At 38.3% G+C, this 18,840-nt stretch overlaps 2 protein-coding genes across 2 annotated transcripts in view; one reads left to right on the top strand and one right to left on the bottom strand.

Moving 5' to 3' along the window:
• The window catches only part of TNNI3K (TNNI3 interacting kinase), a 291,813-nt gene that overhangs the window by 60,212 nt on the left and 212,761 nt on the right, over nucleotides 1-18,840 (bottom strand). The gene's annotated exons all lie outside the window — the stretch shown is intronic.
• LRRC53 (leucine rich repeat containing 53) lies at nucleotides 652-17,593 on the top strand. The gene is given in 7 exon segments (XM_063104136.1): nucleotides 652-676; nucleotides 2,586-2,699; nucleotides 6,235-7,050; nucleotides 12,018-12,533; nucleotides 15,227-16,840; nucleotides 16,843-17,435; nucleotides 17,438-17,593. Coding segments are annotated over 7 exon segments (3,834 nt in total).

Here is an 18,840-nt window from a genome sequence, read left to right as displayed (position 1 = left end):
CAGTTTCCATGGGTCAAGAGTCTAGGACAGATTACCTGGGTCCTTTGCTCAGGGTCTCACCAGACTGAAATCAAAGAGTCAGCTGGCACTGTGATTCTCATCTGAGGCTCAGGGGCCTCTTCCAAACTCATTACTTGTTGGCAGAACTCATTTCCTCTGGTTGTATGATTCATGTCCCAGTGTTCTTGTCAACTATTGTCCAGGAATGACCCTCAGCTTCTAGAAGATGCCCACAGTTGCTTGCCATGTAGCCCCCATAGGCAGTTTACAACATGGCAGTTTGCTTTTTTCCTGGTCAGCAGGGCACATTCTTTGACTTTTTCCTCTGTGACTAGCTGGAGAACTATTCTCTGCTTTTAAGGGGCTCACCTGATTAGGTCAGGCCCACCCAAGATAATCTTCCTTTAGCCATATGATGACACATGATCACGGGAGTAATGTATCATCATATCCACAGGTTCTGTCCACACTCAATGGGAGGGGATTACACAGGGCATGTACAACAGGGAACATGAATCTTGGGGCCCATCTTAGAATCCTGCTTATTACACAAAGGCAGTAGAAAGGGTGGGGAGATCCCAGAAGAAGAAGCCCCAGAATCCTTATGTAAATTCTGCCTAACTCTCTGGTTGACCCCAGCACCACACATGCATGGAGAAGACCCTAAATAGCACAGGTAGGGCTAAAAGAAATGAACTGAGATAGGATCTGCTGACCCTGCAGGATATTGTTCTCACATTGCCAGACTGGAATTATCTCTTATTCTCTGCTTATGGAAATCCACTGCACTTCACAAGTCCCAACTCACAAGCAACATCCTTCTTAAAGTGTCCAAGTAATTCCACAAAATACTTTTCTACCTTTATTTAGACTTACTTTATTCTTCCTTGTGTTACAGCTAGGTAAGTGCTTCAAGGGTAAGCAGTGGTTTATTTACTTTTGTATACCTGTCATGTCCCACCAGCTATTTTTAGCTCATATTCTTTAAATTTGAGTGCATCATTATGATAAAAGTCCCCCAGAATCTGCCTGCCTCTCATCCCTCTCTAAGCCACATCATCTCTTGCTTGTATCATTGCAACTGCTTTCTAACTACTTTTGCTGACTCTGCTCTTTGCTGATTTAAAAATGTTCCCAACATAGTAGCCAAAATGGTCATTTAAAAATGAACTTCGGATCAAGCAATGCCACTCACAAAAGCCTCCAATTACTTGCCATCTTGTTTGGATAAAAAGCCAAAGTCGTTTTATTCACCTGTAAGGCACACGACAACCTGCTCCTGCTGTTCTCCAACCTGCCCTTCCTCTTGCACACTGCAGTCTGATTGCACCAACCTCCTCATGCTGAACCCTCCATACCCTCGGGGACTTTGCACTTGCTATTCTCTCCACCAGGACTCACCAGTGCCTTCACTTTCTCTGGCTTTTTGTTAAATGTTACCTTATCAGAGAGTTTTTCTTGTTTTACTTATCCCATAGCACTATCACCTGATGATTTAATACATATTTTAATGTTTATTTGTTTGTTGTTTACATCCCTTCGTGGAATGCACACCCCATGAGGGCAGGGGTTGGCTGTCCACTGCTCTATCCCCAGTGCCATGAACCATTCCTAGCATGCAGAGGTGCTCTACAAATACTTGTTGAACAAATCATAGAATTAATTTATGTTTTCTTTACATTTTATTTTGTTAAACTATCTTATTGCATGGGTAGAGAGTTTTATTATAATCTGTTTCATATTTTTTGTTTTTTTAAAAAACAATCAGATAATACATTATAAATGAATGGCCTATTTTGAATATAAAATCAAACTGTTAATATTTCCTTGGGGGCTTGAAAAAGCATAAAAATAATGGTAAAGTTTAAAATTTACTAAACACTTAGAGCATCTCACTTAACTCTCATAATACTCTGTACTGTAGGCAATTACTATTATTTTAACACATGAAAAAGCAGAAAATAAAAAACTAAAATAATTTATCTACCATGTGTAGTCAGTAAATAACAGAGGGGAATTCAAAGCAAGGTAGAGCCTGTGTTCTTAACCTTCCATCTACTCCCTCCCTAAGCGTGGTATCTAAATCTGTAAGGAATAATAATTCCATGATAATTATGTAACATTCAGTGCCTGAGATGGGCTTCTGCATACTAGAAAGAATGCTGGATTGAAAGTTAAAGACTTGGTCAGGTACCAACTAGCTATGTGATTTTGAATTAAGCATTCTGAGCTTCAGTTTTCTCAGTCTCAAATTGGTTTTGAGAAGTAAGAGACCCAAATAAGATAATGCTAAGGCACTACAAACTATAAAGTGTTTTGCAAAATAACTTAATTTCCTAACAATCTATACTATTGGGTGTGCCCTGGCTGTGAGCTGTCTGAATTTATGGTCCAATGCCTTAACATTTCAGCTTAAACTCTTTGCAAATTAAAGATTCTAGCCATTTCCCTGGCATCTTGTGAGAACACCAAGCAGCCCATTAAACAGCAGAAATCACCAAAATGCCTCCTGAGCTGTAAATACCGGAGTCATGAACAATAAATGTCAACATTGTGACATGCATTGCCCTCTGCTTTCCTTTCAGGTGGATGCCTCGCACTCGTTGCTGTCATCCTGCGGATGGTGACAGCTTGCCCTGCATCATGTGTGGTGTGTGCCAAAGATGTAACCCTCTGTCACCACCTAACCTATATAGTAGGTAATAAAACTAATAACTTTAAAAAGCAGTATTCAGTGCACCTGGCAAATTCACTGCCATACCTTTCATTGTACTGAGTGCTCTCTGGACTCAGCCTTAAAGAGGTAACCCTTTAAAGAGCCAGCCCTTTACAGTGACTGAAGTGACTAGCAACATTATTTTATTTTCCTGTTCTTGGTGGTCTCAACCAAAACTATTTCAAAACCTTTATAGGTAATTGAGATATTTTGCTATTGCAAAAGAATACCACCATTTTATGCAGCTACACACTTAAAAGGACAAAATAGACCACTTTAATTATATTTTTGTCCACACTTTTTGCAGATTTGAACCTCACCTCCAGTTGGAAGAAATATAAGTGAATCAGAAACCTGAACTGCAATTGTTCAGCATTAGTAAGATTAAGTGGTGTACCAGTGAAACAGATTATTATCAAAGTGCATCTCATTTGGAAAGTCTGGTCTTTTTTTATTGGTGGTAAATGAGCTGTAGAAATGCTAACAAGATACACTGCCTGTATTCATTACATATTGCTTGCTTAAGTCAACAATTTAATAAGACAACTTATTAACAAATTTGAGGAGAATATGATTTAAATCCTGATATCCAAGAAGAAATAAACAAGCTATAAGCTCTGCCAGTGGAAAATTTCAGAAACAAGCCTGAGTTAAGACAGAGTAGAAGAAAATAATTTCTTCCATTTCTAAAATCCCCTGCCTTTATGAGAATTAGGTAGACATTATCATCATCTCTGACAGGAGAGAGAAGGAAGGTTTCAAGGCTAGTTGGTGTGTGCACTGTTTCTGATTAGTATTGAAAACACTTAACTACTAAATCCCCAACTTCTAAAATGGATTTCCTGACTTCACTACATCTTTTTTTCTGATCAGCGATAGTTGATGTCTATAAGAAGCAAATATTTCTCATCCACACTGCTGCATTTCTATATCTTCTCATTTGCAGACTGCCCCATTTGTGAAGTTAGATTTCATAAATATAGAGAAGTAAATAGATGACTTGTAAGTGTAATTTCTGTCTAGTCTTAGACCAGAAGTAATTGACAGAAATCATAGCCCGCTCATTCAAAGTCCACAAATCCCTAGAAGACTGGGGACCCATAGAAACAAAACCTCTCTATCTATCTCATGTCAAAAATAATGATGAGAGGAATAAAATGCCAAACCAGCCAGAATTAATAGAATTTAAATAATCAATAATAAATGGTAAAAACTGTACCATGATTTAAATTTGCTTGTGCTGCAGAGATAGGAGCAATTTTTCCAAAAGAAGGATCTCCGAGAATTCTTTGTCTTTCACATTTTTTTAATCTCTTTGTTTCAGCAGTGCAGTCTGAATTTCCTAAGGGGACTGTGATTTGCTTCCCCCATGGTTGACTGTTCTAATATCACCTGTAGACCTCTCAGGGACAATGGACTCCTCCATTCTTATGACACTGTCATTTGCAGTCAAAACAATTTTAGCATGATAAAGATTTGTTACAATAACTCCTGATTATAATACATCTTTATTGAGTTAAAACGCTTTGATTTCTAATGACAGAGCAGTGATAGCTCTGAGGTGATTATGGTGAAGGGATTTAACAGTTGGAAGCTCTGAGTACCACCTGTCATCACATGATGAACTTCATTGGAGGGGACAGATATTAGACAGGAGGTCAAAGTGGCCCAGACTATAATGAGAACCCCACTGACAGATCCTCCAGTTGTCTGGAGAGAATATAGATAGATCCTTACCAAGTTGCCAAGTTTTAGCCTGGAACTAGAAAGCAGAAACCAATGCTTCTTCGCATCCCTCCTCAACCTACACCTTTATGTTTGGGAGAAAAGATGATTGACTACACAGAGTGAATATACATTGCTAGTGGGAAACTGATTCAGAAGCTCAGATGTTGGCTCGGCTCTTAGATGAATCCTTGGGGCAGCAAGACTGGAGCAGGTCAGTCCACAGCTTCAGAGAGAGGAAGCCTGAAAAGCCACCTTCAAAATAACGTCAATGAAGATGTTTTAGTCCGTTTTGTGTTGCTATAACAGAAATATCCGAGACTGGGTAATTTATAAGGAAAAGAGGTTTATTTGGCTTACGATTCTGGGACAGCTGCATCTAGCACGGGCCTCAGGCTGTTTCTACTCATGGCGGAAAGTGGCAGGCAGCTGGCAGGTACAAACAGATCACATGGTGAGAGGAAGCAAGAGAGAGAGAGAGAGAGGGGAGGTGCCAGGGTCCTTTAAACAATCAGGTCTCGCAGGAACTAATAGAGCAAGAACTCACTACCCCTCCTCGCCCAGGGAGAGCATTAATCCATTAATGAGGGATCCGCCCCCATGACTCAATCAGTTTCCAACACTGACACATTGGGGATCAAATTTCCATGAGTTTTGGAGGGGACAACACATCCAAACTCCATCATTCTGCTCCTGGCCCCCCCAAACTCATGCCACTCTCATATACAAAATACAATCATTCTATCCCAACAGTACCAAAAGTTTTAGCTTGCTTCAGCACCAACTTAAAGGTCCAAAGTCCAAAGTCTCTTCTGAGATCAAAAGCAAAAGTCCTTCTAACTGTGAACCTGAAAAACAAAACCAAATTTATCTACTGCCGAGATACAATGGTGGAACAGACATTGGGTATACATTTCCGTTCCAAAAGGGAGGAATAGGCCAGAAAAAGGAGAAACAGGCCCCAAACAAGTCCAAAACCCAGCAGGGCAGACACTATGTCTTAAAGCTCCAAAATAATGTTCTTTGACTCCAAGTCCTGCATCCTGGGAACAATTGGGCATCTGGGCCCCCAAAGCATCAGGCAGCCTCATTCCCACAGCTCTTCCAGGTGCAGCCCAGCAGGCCATGCTGGTGCCTGTGGCTTTTCCAGGCCTGCATTGCACGATACCAGTGGCCCCGAAGTTCTGGGGTCCTGGTGGCAGCCCTGCTGCATTGGCTCTACTAGACATTTCCCTGGTGGGGGCTCTGACCCCACTTTCCTGCTTGGCATTGCTCTAGTAGATGTCCTCTGCAGTGGCTCCGCCCCTGCAGCAGGTCTCTGTCTGGGGCCCCCAGGCTTTTCCATACATCCTCTAGAATCTGTTTGGAGGCTGTGACACCTCCACTGCTCTCATGTCCTGCCAGCCTGTAGAATTAACACAACGTGGATGCCACTGAAGTTTCGGGCCTCTACTCTATAGGGCTGCTGGGACAGCTTTTGGAGGGGACAACACATCCAAACTCCATCAGAAGATAATCCCAAACAGCAAATTAACTTTGACATCTAGAGGAACAGATGGGTTTATGTTTCTTAATCAAACACGTCACCATTACAAACAATATAAAAATCCATCATTCTGATAAATAGCCGGCTTTCCTTAAGTTTAGAAATCAGAGAAACATTTTCATTTGGTTTATTGTTCTTACTCAGGTGCTAAGATTGCTCAGAGGGTATTGATTGTCTCTGCTTCCCACTGTACTCCCCTCCCACTCATGTGTACCCTGTTTCTAGTCTGTGCTTTTCTTCTCCACAGCAGCCCCTGTGACCACGAGAGTTTTAATCATCACTGATGGATACCTCTCCTCTATAGAGAGCACAAATCTGTCTCTCTTGTTTAATCTGGCCCTGCTCTCCCTGAGCAGAAATGGTATCGAGTTTGTTCAGGAAGATGCCCTGTACGGCCTCACAACATTGCAGACACTGTTGCTCGAGCACAACCGAATATCCAGCTCTTCGCTCACTGATCTCACCTTCAGCAAGCTTCACAGCCTGCAGGTGCTGGTGCTGAGCAATAATGCTCTCTGTACCCTGCGAGGGTCCTGGTTCCGAAACACCAGGAACCTGACCCGGCTCCAGCTGGATGGGAATCAGATCACCAATCTCACAGATAGCTCTTTTGGAGGCACGAATCTCCACAGTCTCAGGCATCTGGATTTATCTAACAATTTTATTTCTTACATTGAGAAAGATGCCTTCCGGCCCCTGCCTCAACTACAGGAAGTGGATCTTTCCCGAAATAGGTTGGCCCACATGCCGGATGTTTTTACTCCACTGAAGCAGTTAATCCTTCTGAGCTTAGATAAGAACCAGTGGAGCTGCACTTGTGATCTCCACCCCCTTGCTCGGTTTTTAAGAAACTACATTAAGTCTTCTGCTCACACGCTCAGGAATGCCAAGGAGCTAAACTGTCAGCCATCCACCACAGCCATGGCCACTGCAAAGAGTGTGCTGAGGTTGTCTGAAAACAACTGTGATTCCAGGGCTCCCAACCTCACTCTGGTTCCAAAGGACAGAAGTCTCCTCCTCCCAGGGCAGGATGTGGCCCTGTTGACTGTCCTTGGCTTTGCAGGTATGCCAGGGAGAAGTGTGCCCTCCTCCTCTTCCTTCTCTTGTCCACATTCTTGAAGTAGACAAAATGTTGCCTTTCTCCGGCAATTGAGGAAATTTCCCAGGGCTATGGAAGGGGGAGGTTGCCAATAGATGTGGGAGGATATTAACTGATTTGGCACAGGTTGCAAGAATTTCCTGTTGCAGAGAAGCTGTCTAACATAGAGGAAAGGGCCCTGGACCAGAACTCAAGAGCTCTGGTCCTGGTGTAACTAGCATTGTGATCTTGAGTAAATTAACTTGCTATTTAGACTTCAGTTTTCGTGTCTGTAATGCAGGAAAGATATCTATATTTCATCCATTATCTGTTCACCAAAGAGTACTGTACATTTATTATGATGCTAGGAGATGAGGATTAAAAAATCTATGAGACATATACTCTTTCCTCAAGGCACTCACATTTGTGTGCCTTTCCATGGTGTAGTAAGAGTCGATGGGCTTTTCCAGGTGTATGAGGAGATGCTATTACAACAATCACATATATCCTAATCTACAGTGGTTGTATAGCACAGTAGTTAAGTGCATGAGTTCTGTAGTTGGATTGCCCAGGTTTGAATTCTGTCTCTGCTCTTACCAGCTGTGTGACTTTGGGCAAGTGATTTAACTCCTCTTTGCCTTGGCTTTCCTCCTGGTGAAGGGTTTTGAATTTTTCTAAGATTTCTGTTTGTCCAAAACTTTCATTAGCTTGGCCCGTGCCTCCCCAGACCAACTAAAGAGAGGATAATATCCAATCCTTTAATTTTTTGTGATAACCTGAAAAAATTGTAAACTATGCACAAACTATCATTACTTCTCACTGGATGAATGATATAAAGTGATGCTTGGTGTCATTAGCTGAACACCAAATATGCATGAGATTTCTTGAGTTTTCTAGCTCGACGTGTGTGTTTCCCTCCTGCTGTGCTCTCAGTACATGGTGAAATCCTCTGCACCTGTGGGTAACCATTGTGTGAGAGAGAGAGAGAGAGAGAGAGAGAGAGAGAGAGAGAGAGAGAGAGAGAGAGAGAGAGAGAAGTGCTCCCAAACTGGAAGACCAGAAATCCACAAATAGCATGCAGGACTTAACTGATGTATTTTGAATATGTGCTATAAATCATCATTTCATAGCAGGTTTCCAGTGAATTAATTGAACATCAGACTATTAACTCCTCACAGTTACCCTTTTAATCAGGATAGATGTAGACCAGCATCAGGTCTAGATAATAGAACTACTACCAACAGTAATCAAACTCACTTGGAAGGAAATGCAAATATTCTCAGAAAGATAAATTATTTAAAAAACCATGTAACCACGTCAGTAATTATATGTATTAAGAAATAATCTACCATAAAAGTCAAAAGTGAGAGGGCAGCAGGCAGTTTTCCCTTAAGCGTGCTTCTTAGAATACTAGTTCTAGGGGATAATTAATAGATATTTCAATAAAAATACACACATATGCACACATAAGCTATAGGTGGTAAAGTTCAAATAGGATCGGGAAATGCTAGGTTAAAGAAAGTGAAACAGGTTTATTTACTACATCACTTTTTATAGCCTTTCATTTTCTAATGAGCATTATGAATCTCTAAGAGAAAGATATAATTGGAGCATTTCTCAAACTTATTTGACCATAAACCCTTTTATTCCCCAAAAGATTTCATTGAATGTTCTATAGGACATTGCTTTGGAATTTAACAACAGGGTAATTTTCAGAATCTTTTAGGTATCTTTTACAACTATTTTCAGAAATACATTATTCAGAAATATATTTTGCTAAGTTAAAAGCTCTTCATTACTGTAGAGATGTATACAAATACTGGAAGATTCCAAAGATTTTGTCAAAATGATGGAAAGCTTAATTAATATACATGGATGAATTCTGATGTTATAAATATTATTTTATACATGTTGAGTTTTAGTGTGTGAATTATCATACTAATTTAATTTTCATTTAGTAATTGTTAAATGCACTGTTTTGAGAAGAGATTCTTCTTTAAAATAACTTTGATTTTTTGATATCAATTCGCTCCATTAAGATTCTACCCCTTCTGAAGTAAGAGGGTAGTGAGTTATCTGTATCTACAGATTGTGGGAAAAAGATTTAGAACTATAATTTTGCCTCTGATTCCATTTCCCTTTTTATCTATAACCAAGTCATCATAATTCAAAGGAATTTAAATAATCATATTCAGTGAAATTAAAACTAATAAGTGGTTATTTGGCACCAAACACCAATATCTTGACATTTCTTATTCTGTGACCTGGTGGATAAAAATTTTTCACGAAGCTGTAATGTGTTACTAATGCTTCAGTGAGAACTTATTATTAATTTCGTCTTTTTGTTTTTTCTTTGCCAACTCAGAAAGAGTGTTAGAACACTTTTTAAAAATAGAAGCAATGCCCATGGCAATGAAAATTCAAATATCATCTAATAGCACGTTCTGTCTACTTACAAGCTTCATTTGTTGTTTTTGTTCTCTGAACTGATGGAAAGTGACCATACCTAACTGCTAGTAAGATGCAGATATATCTCTAGCATCAACAGCAGGAGAGTGAGTGGATCCTTACCATTTAGACATAATTAGAGGACAAACTTTATACTATAATCAGATTACGCTTACTGTCATTTGAATGGCTGACAATTGTCTTTAAGAAAACTTAGGTCTTTCTTTCCTTTATTATTTGGCTTACTTATTGCATCAGCCATTTAAAATATTCCCTTAATGATTTTTCTTTTGGATTTTTTTCTGACAGCTGAGTCTTCTAGGACGCAGCAGGGAAATACAAAACCTAAACAACAGCAGCAGCAGCAATCATAATCACGAACCACAATGATGATTCATTAAACTTTACCATATCAAGGCACTGTATTAAACATGTCACATATATAATCTTATTTAGTCTCTGGGTAGTATTAATTACCCTCCTTTGAAATTAGGAGGAAAAATAAGGTCCAGAGAGATTAGAAACACTCTACCCCACCCCCCAAAATGTCAGAACAGATCTTTGAATCCTGAGCTTTTTTATCCATGTAAAAGATTGAGTATTTTAAAATTTTTGTTATTTTCAAATATTTTTATCATTTTAAAACCAAACTTCTTTCTTGGAAAAACCCAGACTCTAGGATCTGGTAATAAAAGGATTATGATCTAAGTTTTGCTACAACTTTAAAAAAATGTTGTGCCTTTAATGGAGATTAAATTATTTCAAAATGTTCTAGCACTTTCCAAGAGTGTATTGTTGTCAAATTAATTAAAATAGGTTTAAAAGATCTCTGGAAAATTATTAAGTGGTTGGAGAATTTTACCAGATACTGCTATTCTTTTTGCTTAATCTTCATCTTTAACAGAAAAAGCGAAACAGGCCTGAAACCCTCCCTTTTTTTTTTCCAAGTTTTCATTAATATTGTCTCCAATGGAGAAAACCAGACATGGCACATTCATTCAAAGAGCCCAGAATGCTGAGATCATCTCGTTCACTGCCTTCCTTTCCAGAAAAGGGGACCAAGTTGCTCACAAGGTCACACAGCAAGTACAGGCAGACCTGGGCACAGGACACAGATCTCCTTATTCAATCTGTACAGACACTATGTCTTCCTTATCACCATTCTGGGGATTTGTAAGATTAGGCAACCCAGAACTTTTCGGTATCAGAATTTGTAAACATGATTCCTTCTGTTTATTCAAGAATATTCAATAAACACTACTGGATACCTCCTTTGTGCCAGAGTTGTGGGCAATGGGCATAGAAGGTTGCACAAGACTGAAAAGGTCTGTTTCCTCACAGTGCTTAATTCCAGCAGGGGAGGACAGCCAGTGAGTTGGTAAATGAATGAATGAACACAATAATATTATACTGTTCTAAGTGCTAACAAACAAAGAAATCACTGTGATGGAGAGGTAGTGGAATATGGCTCAGAGACTTTGGCTTGAACAACTAGGTGGTTGAGGATGTCTTTTGTCAAGATGAGAAAAAGTGAGGTAGAAACATGTTTGAGGCTACGCCTAGATTTGAGAAACACTGTCCCTTGCAATTTTATTCAAAGAATAAGCTATATGTACAAAGAATATAAAATGACAGTACCAGGCTGTCTAAGATTAGATGGAATTTATTTTATCATGGGAGTTCATAAAAGGCAGTGATCTTTGCAAGATGGAAAAAACAGCAAAGTCATCAAGAAATTTAGAGGTATTTATTTATATTTTAAAGGATAAATAAAATTCAAATAAGCAGAGACAGGAGAAGATATTAAAAACATCATTAAGAGCATACACAAAGGCTTAGAAGTGTGGTTTAAGAGCAATAAATTAAGTTTGAAACATAGTGTTTCAATGTGGGAAGTAATGAAATATAAGGCTAGGAAGAGAGGTAATGGCCAGATTGTATGGAATCTTGAATGCCAAGGAGTTTGGCCTTTTTGCTACTGGTAAGCCAATGAGCTAGGGGATGGTGAATCTTTAAGGATGATTAAAATAGGACAATAGCATGTAATATCAATTTTTCTTTTGGGGAGAGGAAGGTAGGGTATATGAGAATTTCAGGGTATATACTAAATGTGGTCTATTTTTATTGACTATGAAATTAAGAAGTAGAAAATTGGGAATTAATCTTGTTTACCATGGGTAGAGAAATAATTTTAATGCAGGAATTATATTATCTTGAATAAATTTCAGCCCATGAAAAAGCTCTTTTTTCTAACAAAAAGATTCCAGATGGTATTGCTTCTTATAATTTTTAAAATATACAAAGAAAGATCTAAATTGGAAAGTAGAACAATGTTAATTAAATAGTGTCTGCCTGGACTGATATTTTTCCAATTGGTGATGGACTTCCCACCCATTCTGATGCCCTTTAAACCATTTACATTTATATTTGTGGGTTTCACATTTGGTGATTTGTATGTTTCTTCCTATGATGTTATCTTTTAATGGTCTCTCTATTTGTCACAGGAGCTGTTGGTCTCACTTGTCTAGGTTTAGTTGTATTTAACTGGAAACTCCAACAAGGCAAAGCAAATGAACACACATCAGAAAACCTTTGTTGCAGATCCTTCGATGAATCCCTGTGTGCTCATGAGGCAAGAAATTGCCACACTAAGGGATACTGTAACTGCCACTTAACTCAGGAAAATGAGATAAAGGTCATGTCCATTGTGGGGTCCAGAAAGGAAATGCCACTTTTACAGGAAAACTGCCATCAAGCAAAATCGGCCTCTGAGCCCACAGCCCTTGACGGATCATTTAGAAACCTGAAAAGGAACGACCATGGGGCAGACAGCACTTTCCTTTCCCTGGATGGCAGGTTGCAACAGTCAGGATATTCAGACCCTTCTGGGAATATGGCAGTTTTTAATGAAGCTGGCCTACTTACAAGATACTGTCCAAAGAGAGTTGAAAAGCTAAGGAATCTCGAGCATGGAGAAGTCCAACCTCCAATCCTGCCACAACGTGTAACAAGAACAATAGGTGAGTTTGTCTTGTTTTGGAAAATCCCACTCTGTTTAATTTCCTCTGAAGGAGGGAGCCTCGTTTAACTTCCTCAACAGGGAAATGCTATAAAAATCGCTGGAGCACCAGTCTGTGCCTCTTCTAAGGATCTATAAACACTGGGCCTGTCTTTGTGTGTGTGCGTGCGTGTGCGTGCGTGTGTGTGTGTGTGTGTGCGCGCGTGTGTGGTGAGGTGCAGATGGAGTATCCCCATCCTCAGGAGCTGAGAATGCATCTCCTGTTTACTTAAAGAGAATTTTGAGACCCAACACCTAACAATGTTAAAAAGAAAAAAAAAAAGGCAGCCTTTTAAATAGCAATAGTGCCCTTAAGATGGATTGGAGGGTGAGTATCAGCTTTCACTCCAACATCCTTCGAGCTCTACTGCCAATTCTGCAGTAAGCAACCTTCCCAGAGCGTGACATGTTAGAAGAATGGGCCTTCTAATGCCAGTGATTCATTTCAGGAATGATGTCAAGAAACATACTTTGCTTGCTGAGCTGTCAGGGATGATAACTTCCCAGTTCAGGGAAAGTCAGGACTTAATTCATTGTCCCATGTTGGGAGCCAAGTGAATCTGGCCGTGACATCTACCCACTGTACATGGGCAATGTCAATATTTAGGTGGAGGCAATGAATTAAATGTCTTCCTTTTTCTTCTTGAATAGTAAGGTGATGCTTTCAGGCTCAGCAGTGAAAACTTTGACAGCTTATCTGTAAAGAGGTACTTGTCATTTATTTGAAATGGTTTACTACAGAGCTTTCTCTCAGAATATGAATGACAGAGGTGCTGTACCAAGAAATTCTTACCATGGGGATCTGGTCCTAAAGATGGATTAGGGGACAATTGGATGAGAATAAAGGCACATGTTATTTCATATGTAGCACAAGGCAAGAAGAAAATTTATTCCATTGCATGCCCCAGACTCCAGTTCTTACCAGTTTCTGGGGGCTGATGATTTGCCTCAAGACAGAGATGGCTGAGGAAACAAACATCTCCCACAGTAACCACATCATATTAGTTTTATCCTATAAAGAAATAAGCATTTAGCCTCTCAAAATAATCATACCTTAGTCAGATATTTCATTTTAGCTTTTAGCTTTATCTAATGCCTTAATTTCTCTGTGGGAAACTCCTACACTAGAGGGAATGTGGTCTTTTAACCATTTAAAACCCAGTCATTTGTTTTACATGGAGAGCATTGGTTTGTCTGATCAATGCAATTACTTTTAAGAAACACTTGAAATTCTGTTATATGCCAGGCGTTGTACCAGAGCTGGAGAGGGCAGGTATTTGAGGAGAAAACAGCCAAGGACATATCTGCTCCAGAGTAGAAGTCAGTAATAAAGCAATGTCACTGTGATTATACTTTGTCGATTGGAAGCACAGAATCATAGACTTTCAGGAGTGAAGGAGACTTTAGAAATGGTCTAGCCCAATAGTCCTTAATATTTATCTTTGAGTTGCAGAACTCCGTGAGAATCTGACAAAGGTTACAAATTCTTTCCCCTAAATAATTTGTATACTCACATAAAATTCCCATCAAGTACAGCTTCCTAACACCCAGAGAGAAGCTTTTTTAAGGTCACCCACGAAGTTGATGGCAGATCTTAGATTAGAATTAGATGCTAGTCTGGGGCTTAGTATACCTCTTCCTTTTTCTTACCAAGTAGGAATACTTTTTTCTTTCTCTGGATAAAACAAACAATTTTACAAAACAAGAGAAAGTATACCGATAAAAAGCAATTTTAAGCTTAATAAGCATTGTGTTTAAGAGGACAGGTTTTAATGTCAGATAGACATGAATTCAAGTCCTGGCCACATCACTTAGCTGATATGTGACTGGGGGAAAATAGTCAACCTCTGTAAACTTGTTTCTTCATCTGTAAAGTTTATAAGACAATAGGATAACTTGTCCAACGGATAATGTCTCTTGTGAATATTAAGTGAGAGTGAATGTACAATGGCTAGCATAATGACTAGCTCAAAGTATGTACTCAATTAATGGTATTACTATTATTTTTGTCCTTAATATTTAACATATATCTTTAATGTTCTATCAACCCATACCATTTAAGAGTCTCAGTCAGAGATTGCTATAACACAAACCAGGCCATATTCATGAATACCTATTCATTTAATAAATATTTAATGAACATTTTATAGAGTTATGGGAAATAAAACAGATATGGTATCTGCTTTCGCTGAGCCAGAAGTATCACAAATAATTTCCCTTTTGTTGTCTAGATTATTCTCTGTTTGAAACCTGAACATTACTCAATATTTTACCCATGTTCTTCCCAGTATTTGAATTCTAAATGGGAAATGAATGAAGGAAAAAATTACTATGGCCATTTGAAAGAGATTTAGATATTATTGATATTTAAACCAACAACTAATCTAAAAATGCACAACTGTGAATAATATTTAAATTTCTAATTCCACCACTTTTAATTTAGCATTTCAATGGACTGAAATATAGTCACAGAGTGTCACTGCAAACATCAAACTGCATAATGTTTGTGGGTTTGGTTAAAAATTAGTAAATATTCAAATACTGCCATAATCAGAGGAGTCATTTTTGCACTTTTCATAAGGTTTCCAATCATCTGTTTGGCTGGGGTAATAAAATTCTGCCCAGTGCTAAATTCCTGCATTTATTGTTTAGCAGATATCAGCAGTGACACATTTAGAAGACGATATGCAACATCCGCTTCAGCCTTGGCAAGAGAGAGTCTTGAAAAGCATTTAACAAATGAATCATGGCAGCCTCCAATAGAAAAAGAAGACAATGGCTTACAACCTTACAGGCAGAGACATTTTATTACAAGCTCATCACCCAAGCCTTGTGAGCCTGAGGAACATTATGTACAAAAGATCTTACAAAAACATCGATCAAAATATGATGATCCTTGTGAACTGTTAAAACGGAGCAGGCCTAGTTATTTTCAGCCAAGCAATTCTCTTATCTGTAAATATGTGCCCTGTGATCAATTTCAAGATTATGTGAAAGAAAAGAAGCGAAATCATAGAGAGCATTCAAAGCCCCAGAAAGAGCAAATCCAAATTAATAGTGCAATAGAAAAATTCCTTATGAGTGAGGACAGCATAGATTTATTGGGGTTATCAACACAAATCAAAAAAACATATTCCCCAAAGAGGGTTAGTTTCCACGATCCTGATTCAGTAGAAAAAAATAGTTTCATGATGTCACCTAAAATATCAACCCACTGGAAACAGCAGGAAAATCAAAGTAACCACCTGACTAAGTTGGAGCTCAAAAAATGTAGCAACCGTGGGGAGAGAAACAAAGGAGGAAAATGGCTTACTGATTCACAGATTCTGAAAAAAAGGAGAACCAATCAATCTGACTTCAAAGGGAAAATAAAAAGAAAAAATTTAAAGATAAAATTAAATTTACATCCTTTTAGAAAAGTTAGAGTCCATCCAGAAAAATCTTTGCCGGAACTCTCAAAGAAACACAAACAAGTACTGTTATCACCTAAGAAATTATCCAAAACTTCTGAGAAAAAAGGCAAAATAAATCTTGTGTCTTCTGCAGATTTTCCTCAATGGCAAGAGAGAAACTATGGTAGACTAACTTCAAAGAGGCTGCCTCTCAAACATGCCCCAAAGCAGACCTCGTACTACGAAAGAAACGCTAAGTGTATCCCTTTGGTCAGTGCTAACAACTTGTCTAGAGTGAGCCAGAGCTCTTTAGAAGGCAGCTGTCCCCCAGCTGGTCATGTTTCTGATGGAAACCTGTCAACACTGCCTCAGCCTACACCCCTTGATGCTGGGCACAGGCACTCACACTCTCAATTTTCAACCGAGCCAGTGGAAGGTGTGAGTCAGCTCCAATTAGAAATTCCTAGTTATTTACCAGCTACTTGGGAAAGTGTGAGAAATGATGTTTTACCATCCCAACATTCCAGGGGGGCTACTGACCAAGGGGCAACAGAGTCCACTGAGCATATGGGGCAGAACACAACAAAGACCAATGAGCTAAGCTGGTTTTCTTTGTCCCCAAGGAATCAAATGCAACCTCTAGATGCCTACAAGATGGACACCTACAAAAAAGAATACACTTTAGATCCAAATCAAGCTTTGCAAAAAGAAGAGCAAAACTCAAGTTGCGAACAATCTGGAAATGAAGAAAAAACGTTAATGACAAAACCCAAAATATCACATCAAACTGTGGAAATTTCTAATATGGATAAGGAAGGAAATGATGTAGAAAAACATCTTTCTAAAACAGAAACTTACGATTCCTCTCTCATTCCCCAGAAAAATCCAAGAACAATCTACCATTAATGAAGACAAATTCTATTCCATACCAAAATAGAACAGAGCTTCCCAAGGATATTGGTACTTTTCCTCTTAGTAGTCAAGCCATTTGGCATCTAACCAACAGTAGTGAGAAAGGAATTGACAGCACAAATGGATTGCCCAGAGATGACAGCACTGAAGCTCTAGAGATAAAAATAGTAGGGAAAAAAGAGAAAAATACACTTGATGAAAACAAGACAAATTCGAGTATGCTAATTCGGACCACACAAATGACCTTAAAAGGCACCATAAAAGAAAGGCAGCAAATTTGGGAAAATGGAAAAAGTGAAAAATATATATATGATCCAAGCTCCATTGAGACCATTATAGCTAAAGATTTGAGTATTGCAAGTTTCCATGGAACCAGACACAGAATGCTTCCTAGTGAAACAGATCTTCAAATTAACAGTAATATACATGGTTTGAGAGAATTTCAAAATATTCAACCGGATGAAGATAACCATGTACATAAAGAAGGTACATTGACAGTGGAGACACATGGAGTGTCTTATCTCTTACCGGAATTAAAAGACAGTTTTCAGGCAGAAAAATGAGGTGCCACTATTTCTCAGCAGAAAAAAATGAAGCTGAAAACTCTGCTCCAAAACCCGTACTTTATCCACCATCTGCAGAATATGCTAATACATCACCTTTAGAAGCAGAACAAAGTGAAAAAAAGAACTCAAATACTAATCGTTTTCTACGTTAACTTTCTTCAAAAGGACACACAAACACACCCCAGCCTTCGCATACATTTCAGCCGCATTGTTTTGGAGGGACAAATTTTTAGTTACTTTTTGTTATCAATGACATAAAAGTGCACAGTTGAAATTAATACAAAAATCAAAGATGGATCCACAAGATATGTTTGATGCAATGAACTGAATATGCTTCTCTAAGGAATTGGAAAATGGGAAAGAAATGTTTTGCCTAGCCCTGGAATAGCAACCAAACATTAAAAAAGAAAAGAAAAGCCTCAAACAAATGAAAGTTTAAATAAGGAAAAAGTATTTGAGCCAATTTACATTTGATGTTTATTTTATGGAAATTATTATACACATTTCAATTAGTGGTATTGCAGTATTGCTTTCTACACAGATGATTATATATTCATATTTGTGCCTGATCTGTTTTCCTAATTTTGGTATGAAAATAAAAGTTCAGTTTTGTTTGTTAACTATAGTTTAGCTGATATGCATATTGGTATATTTCATCCATTTGCAACTGTTCTGTTGACAATTATCCTTGATCTTATGTAGAAGTCTTTAAAACCTGTTATTTCTCTAAGGGGAAAAAAAAAATAAAGGATTTCCAGGGATAGTAGGCTGTTTCTGTAAAAGCTGCAAAATCCTATAAATCCACTAGGTGGAGATCTCAGCTTCAATCATTTTAGGAACACACAGGGCTTCGAGATCAACACAGTGGATCCTGAACAAAAGGAATTTTAATGAGCTTTATTGCCAATTGTTATTAATTTAAGATTTTGAAAACTAAATAACCCATTACCATGTAGCTTTCAAGGTTTGATCTCTTGAGCTTAGCATGCCTCTATTGTTTGGTGTGAGTATTCCTCCTTGTGCATAGGAATTAAATGTGCTTATAAATATTAGATTTTAAAGCAATAGCAGAACACAGATCTCTCATTTGAAGCCACACTTATTTGAAAAATATAGGCATACACAAATAATTTTATTGTTGTTACCCCAGTAAAATGGTTAAAGTATACCTTTATAGTATGGAATATAATATTTTACATTTCTTAGTGGGGGAAAAAAGGTTAAAAAGGAAACAAACTTTCTCTTCTTTCTCTGTATCTGTCTAGGTCTCTGTATCTTTATATCTACATTTGCTGTTATTATAAAGGTTAAAAAATTATTACAACAATGCAAATATTGCCTACATGCCCCACCTATCTTCTGTTTCCCTTCCTATCCAGAATTGTCTGCAAATAACTTT

This window comes from Cynocephalus volans, chromosome 8 (assembly GCF_027409185.1).
Source record: "Cynocephalus volans isolate mCynVol1 chromosome 8, mCynVol1.pri, whole genome shotgun sequence".
NCBI classification, from domain to species: domain Eukaryota; kingdom Metazoa; phylum Chordata; class Mammalia; order Dermoptera; family Cynocephalidae; genus Cynocephalus; species Cynocephalus volans.
The sequence above is the reverse complement of the archived record's forward strand: the minus strand, read 5'-3'. Positions and strand labels throughout refer to the sequence as shown.